At 40.6% G+C, this 6897-nt stretch overlaps 1 protein-coding gene across 1 annotated transcript in view; it reads right to left on the reverse strand.

Moving 5' to 3' along the window:
• Positions 1-314: 314 nt before the first annotated feature.
• timp2a (TIMP metallopeptidase inhibitor 2a) overlaps positions 315-6897 on the reverse strand; it is a gene marked incomplete at its 5' end in the record, with an annotated part of 13392 nt that continues 6809 nt past the window's right edge. The window contains 4 exon segments of the mRNA XM_046069279.1: positions 315-2407; positions 2539-2663; positions 5275-5383; positions 5526-5626. Of these exon segments, the coding sequence (XP_045925235.1) occupies positions 2210-2407; positions 2539-2663; positions 5275-5383; positions 5526-5626 (533 nt within the window). The 3' untranslated portion in view covers positions 315-2209.

A 6897-nucleotide genomic window follows, 5' to 3' on the forward strand; every position in this document is an offset into this window, starting at 1 on the left:
CCTTCATGAAATAGGGAGGGATTTGCTAGCCATTCCAAAGTCAAAGCTGAAAACCAAAGGAGACAGGGTCTTAGCTGGCCCTACACTCTGGAACAACCTACAGTACCAGAGGAGCTCTGGGTCATAGACTCTGTTTCCTGTATTCTCTCACTTCTAAAGATGTTTTAATAAAAATAAAAAAAAAAGACTTTCATTGCGTGATGCCTCTAACGTTTCACAAAACACAACATTTCACATTTCATGTGGTAAGTGAAAATATACTTGTTGACTTTTGGCTGAGACAATAGCCAGTCAAATGACTCACACAGGCAGCGTTTATTCTTTCAAACATGTGGTTTTTATTTGATAATACTGAATATTTTGTCCTTTGCCCGGACTTACACAAAGCATCAAACACATGCACAGTCTTCTATTCACACATGGTACACATTTCTCGTTTCTCTACACCTCTCCAAAAGGATTAAGCTCTCTCACTCTCACGTTACTCCAGCGCAAGAGGACCTTCTCACCTCGGCACTACAGCTAAAGACATTGTAGACAAAGACAGCAAAAACACACAAAAATCATGACAGGTATAATAACACTGAAAAAATACAAAGTAATGGAAAATGGAAAGAGTTTACTTTTTAATTTTAAATTATGCCTCTAATACTCCATCATATATATACTGTATTTTTTAGTTAATGTAGCTTGAGGTGTATAAAACAGCACTGTAAACTTCGATTGAGTAACTTGCTTTCTATGACAGCGATAAAGCTTTCATTAATAACTGGAAGGAGCAGGAAAGACAAATCAAAGCTAACATTAAGCACGTAAAGACCGTATTACTCATTATGAACCGTCTGCGAGAATATATTGGCAAATCATGAAACTGCTGTTGGCATTTACAATCAATAGATAATACAAAGACACTGAAATAACATCCCACAAGCTCTTTTTGTTTCTCTTTCACACATAAAATCTGCAAAAAGATCCCTTATATTCGAACCTCTCACACGCCACTTATTTGTTTTTCTTTCATTGCAAGTACTATTTTATCTGTTATGACAAAGATAGCAAGAATAAGCTTGCGTTTGTAAATATATGGATCACCAAAAGCACTCAAAATCCGCGAAATCTGCACCTGAAGTGGATCTGTCGGTCTGAGCGAACAATAATTACTGTCACATCAGAGTGCTCAGGCTCTTGTCTTTACTTGAACTCATCCTCAGAAAGTGCAAATCTAGTTCTAACGCAGTAAATAATAATTATCAAGTAACAACAAAAGTATATGCATAGGTACTGTACAGCTACATAGTGGGGATAACAAGGGAGAGGGTGAAGAGGAAGAGTGAGAAATTTGGTTATTTCTGATTGGACTGTGGGGCAGTGAGGAGGTGTTGGTTTACCTCATGAGCAGGTTTAAATTTTGAGTGCTCATCTTCACTCAGCATAGACTGGTCCAGTGAGGCCTGTGACGGCCACAGGCTTCAATTAAAATAACTACAGGAAATGATTTTCACCAACAAAAAAATCCCCCCAGAAAAGATCAGCCATACAAGATGACTCATGTTTCTTTTTAAAGGAAACAGTTAAGCATTGTCGTGGGCGTCCAACATCACCAGTGGCCAAACGGCTCTCAGCAGAGATGAGAGATGCGGTAAGTAATAGTATTTTGGCGAGAGGGAGACAGTCATTTAAAAAAGGCAACTTGGAATTTGGCTTTGGAATAAAATGGAGAACGAGGTAATAAAAGTAGAAACACGGTGGGTAACGAATGATCGTCCGTAGATCGGGGATTGATTGGTGGAGAGCAGAGCTGCTAAAGAGCTTTGTGGGGCAGGAAGTGCTCTGTCTCACCGAGAATTTATATCCTCCTGACGCCAGCCTCAGGAGGAAGTTGCATCATCACTTGACCAGTCTATGTCTCATGATGCTATTTGATTTGTTTTTTACAGAAGCTGTGTCTGAAAACAACCTCTGAGCCTCTTCAGAGTCAGTTAATGTTGAGCAAGGCTGAGGCTGAAAGCGACCTCATGTTGCTGTCTCTGACCGAAATACTTGCTGACAACAAAAATAGGATAAAGATTGTTTTCAGACCATCACGTAATTTATGTCACATTAGCCTTCTTATCAAAAATCGCTTTGCCTGATATTGTTAAATTTCAAAGGAATCGTTTACATTTGTTTTCGCCAGGCTGTGCAGTGGGCATTCAGGTGTGCCACGTGACTAAGGCTCCTCGCCGTCCAGGAACTCCTTCTTGGGCGATGTGACGCCGCGGTACCAGGAGCAGGAGCCATCCGACCTCTTGATGCATGCGTAGTGGTTGGCCTGGCGTCCGTGCACCTGCTTCTCAATCATCAGGTCCGTCCACAAACATTCCTCAGGAGCGGAGATCTCGCAGGGCAAAGAGGGACAGCGCACAATCTGCCGAGACACGCAAAACAATCTCCCATTACTATATTGGCTCATGTCTTGTCTCGTTTGGTCTGTTATGTCTGGTTTTGTAGTCCAAGATAAACCACACAAACACAGACAGTCCTCCTTCACTGCCTTACCTTGCATTCACAGCCCATCTGGTAGCGCTGGGTAAGACCCTTCTTCTGGGTGTTGCTCAAGGAGTCCCAGAGCATGATGTAATCACACAGGGTTACATGCATGCGCCCACCGGCTTCGGCCTTGCCTGTAAAAGAACGAGAGAGTGATAAAAGCTTTTACAATGACAGAAAATTCAGACAAAACAAGATCATACATGCAGGAAAACACCAACACCCAGCTCCTGATGCTTGTATAAATGCTTTCTGTGAGTGTCACACCACATATTCACAGGTAAATCTGATTAAATCTTGTTATTTTTTAGACTGGTGCTCGCAAGCATCAACACAGACCACCTGTCCTCAGGTTTCACGCACAAGTGGCACCAGTCAAAACAAGAAGATATTTCAAGTTGATTTTACAGATCTGCTGAGGCTGTGTCCTCTTCACTTCCCCACTATCTGTCTGCAGAGCAACTATCAACATGTTGAAGTTTGAACAGTATGTCCTCGCAGACGGGATGACTCATGTTTTACTGCAACGCTTCCAACCATTAACCCTTTGAACTGGACAAAAGATGAATCATTTCAAAAGATGCCCCGGTCTGCAGAAAGTTAACTGTCTTTGCAAGAAATGAAATGAAAAAGAGTCTGAGAGAGAGGAGACGCTGGCTTCAGCAGTTCCTCCTCTTACAACTCTATGTAATTAGGGGCAAGTGTTTGTGGGTGCCTCTCCGTCAGTGATGTGGAAACCAGAGCATGCATGACATCATGATCCTGTGTCTCCTCTACTCGCCGTACTATGTCTCAATCTGCTGCTTTCAACAACACCACCAGCCAGATTTAGCATACGAACATAGGAATAGGCTACAGCCAACAGCCAGATAGCCTAGCTTATAATAAAGACTGGAGACAGGGAGAAAAAGCTCGGCTCTGTCCAAAAGTAAGGTAAATACTGTATCTGTCTGTTTGGATGCTGAGTGCACAACTATTTTCACCAGCTAGTCGCTAACTGTGTCTGTCTGCTGGTTGGTGCTTAACAGGTAGTGTACAGTGGGTTTTAGGGCTTTTTCTCTGTAAACAGCTGCCTGCTGTAGACAAAAAAACACAAGATGTGAGCAGTGGGGGTGAACCAAAACAGAAAAGTTGCAGCATGGAAAACCAAAACAATGAGCTGAAATTTGTTATTTAGCTGTAGATCTGATGGGGATTACAGAGTAATCCATCACTATGAGTAACCCCCTATCACGGGTAATTATTCATGTGATTAATTGTTGATATACAAATATTGATTATAGCTGCTTTAAGGCTACTGTTCTAGAAAAATGACAAAATGGCGCATGCAACTGATCACACTGGAGTGGAAGAAAGGCTATGCAGATGTAAAAATGCAGCCTCAGGGGTTAAAGATAGACAGTGACTAAGTCAAAATAAATTCAGCCACCTAGAGAAGGTTCCCTTCAGGCTGTTATCTTGTAGACTGAAATATTTTATTTTCATTTCATGGTCAATTCACCTTGAGAAGGGAGAGCAAGATATACGATACGTACATTTACAAGTCTCAGGAGCTAAAGCTGTAGCACGACAGACAAGGTCGCTTCCAGGCTCCACAGGGTTTAGTCAGCAGCATATCATTACCCATAATAACATAAACAGTTATTCCTCCAGAACACAAAATGGTCCGTTAGTCTTTATTTGATCTCATGTTTGTCTGCCCAGTTGTTTACAACTCAAGTCAATATCTGATAATCTGTCTGTGAATTCCTATTGCTTTACTATGTGTCTGTCTATTCTTCACTTTCTGTTTGCACTGTATGTTGAATCTTAGTTTATCCACCCAAAACTGAAATCAAAGATGTCTTTCTTTACAATCCCCTTCTCCTTACTCATACGTCCACATCATCCGCTAAAGGGAAAGTAATCATTCTAGCATTTGTAGTATTATTTTATGTACGTTTTACAAATTTAAAATACAGAACTTTAAACCTGCTTTAAAAGGTGTCATTTTGTAAATTTAAGATTACAGCTGCAGTGATTATTTTCATTCTTTATTACTGTACCGAGTTTTGTGCAATGGCCTTTTGGCTTTTTCAACACAATAGAGAGACAGGAAGTTTGGGGGTAGAGAGTGAAATGACATCGAACAAAGGTTCCAACTTTAAACATAAAAATACAAACATTTGCTTATTCATGTTTCAAAATATGCATTCTTTCCGGGAGTTAGATGAGAAGATTGATACCACTCGTGGTATACACTGAGTATGGAGTTACAGTCAGCGGCCGGTTAGCTTAGCTTAGCTTGGAAACAGGTGGACAGGTTGCCTACCAGCACCTCTAAAGCTCATTAACACATTATATATTGTTGCCGAAGTGTAAGAATTTGAAGAGACCCCCCTTAAAACAACATCATGTTGTTTTTACATATCTGTAAAAAAGACAACATGTTTTTGGTGAGCTTTAGAAATACGAGAGAAAGCCAGACTAGCTGTTTCCTCCTGTTTCCAGTTTAAGTTAAGCTAACCATTCTTTGGCTCTCGCTTCATACTTAACTCACAGATATGAGATAATCTTCTCAAATAAGAGTATTTCCCAAAATGTCTAACTATTCTTCTAAGTGTTAGCATGAACACCACTGACTTGTTACATGCTTTTCGGATTTTTTTTTTTTAAATTAGTTAATGGGTAAAATGACCAACGGGACAATCACTCCAGAAACTCAGTGCTTTGCTTTCATTACAGACAAAACACAGTAACACACACCTGAGATCAAGTACTCCTTCTTGCCAGTAGCATCCAGGGTAACGCCACAGACAGCGGACACAGGAGCAGTGAAGACAGCCTCAATGTCCTCGTTAGGCCCCTTGAACATCTGGAACAAATAGCGAGGGGGACCAAAGTCAGAATGAAGGAGTCAAAGTCTAAGCATCAAACCCTTTTGACTAAAATACTAGGAGGCATCTGATGGAAAATATATCAAATTAAGGATTTAAATGTGATCAGTGTATTCTCACCTTGATTTGTTTGACATCATACTGGATTCTCTTGATGGGGTTCCCATAGATATCATTCCCAGAATCCACCTCTCTCTCTCCCACAACCTTTGCTCGAATCACTGTGAGGGAAACAAGAGGAACATTGCACCAGATCACACGACACCACCGGTCAAAAGAAAGAAAGTAAGATGCAAAAACCATTTCCAATAAAAGGATGCAGAGGGAGTGCTTCAAGCAACCAGGTATGTGAACAAGATGTTCTTTGGAAAAAAACAACAACACTAAAACACTAAAAGGCTGCTCATGTGAAAAGACTGGAGCACGGTTGAAAATTAAAAAATATAAAATGATAATAAGATATGTAGGGCTGCAACTAACGACCATTTTCATTATCGATTAATCTAATGAGTTTTTTCCAGATAAATCAGTTGTTTGGTCTTTAAAATATCCGATAATTGTGAAAAATACCCATCACAATATCACAAATCCTAAAGGTGACATCTTTAAATGTCTTGTTTTGTCTGACCAACAGTTCCAAAACCAGAGATATTCAGTTTACAATAACATGAAACCGAGAAAACCAGCAAATTCTCACTGACCAGAAAACATTTGGTATTTTTGCTTGTGAAATGACTCCAACTATTAACAGATTGTCAAAATAGTTGCAGATAATTTTTCTGTCTGATTAATCGCTCTAAAGACATGATCATTCATAACATCATGACATTATTTCCAGAGACATTTGTTAATACTGAAACACCACCCAAGCCTAAGATTCTTGTTCACCCCATCCCACGCTGAACATCCTCCACAGCTGCCTCAAGTCTCACATACATGCACATACCACACTGATGCACCGCACTGGCAATAAAGAAAAATGAGCTGGAGAAGCTCAGCTTGGAGATCAACAGTAGCCCAGTCAATGAAAACAATTAAAAGTTTCTATTGGGTGTAAACCTGCATGAGGGCCAGACACATAAACTGACTCTACCTGCCAAACGAACCTTCCTGCCTCAAAACATGACCAGGAAACCGTCAATGTCCAGAATTAAGGATTAGGAATACAACATGAAAGCTGATATACAGAGAAAGTGCAGGCCAGAGGCATGTTTCTCACCTTGTGTGTGTGTGTGTGTGTGTGTGTGTGTGTGTGTGTGTGTGTGTGTGTGTGTGTGTGTGTGTGTGTGTGTTTGTACAGCTATCTTTGTGAGGACAAGCAAGGGTTTTTAACCTTTGGAGTGAGGACCATTTTGCAAAGTGAGGACATTTAGGCCGGTCCTCACTTTATTTTCACTGTAATGGCCTCCAGAGTCTGTTTACATGCTTCTCTCAAAGTTTCAGAGAGGTCCTCAAAAAGATGCCAATATCGAAAATGTGTGTGGATTTTCGG

This window comes from Micropterus dolomieu, linkage group LG14 (genome assembly GCF_021292245.1).
Source record: "Micropterus dolomieu isolate WLL.071019.BEF.003 ecotype Adirondacks linkage group LG14, ASM2129224v1, whole genome shotgun sequence".
In the NCBI taxonomy this organism is placed as follows: domain Eukaryota; kingdom Metazoa; phylum Chordata; class Actinopteri; order Centrarchiformes; family Centrarchidae; genus Micropterus; species Micropterus dolomieu.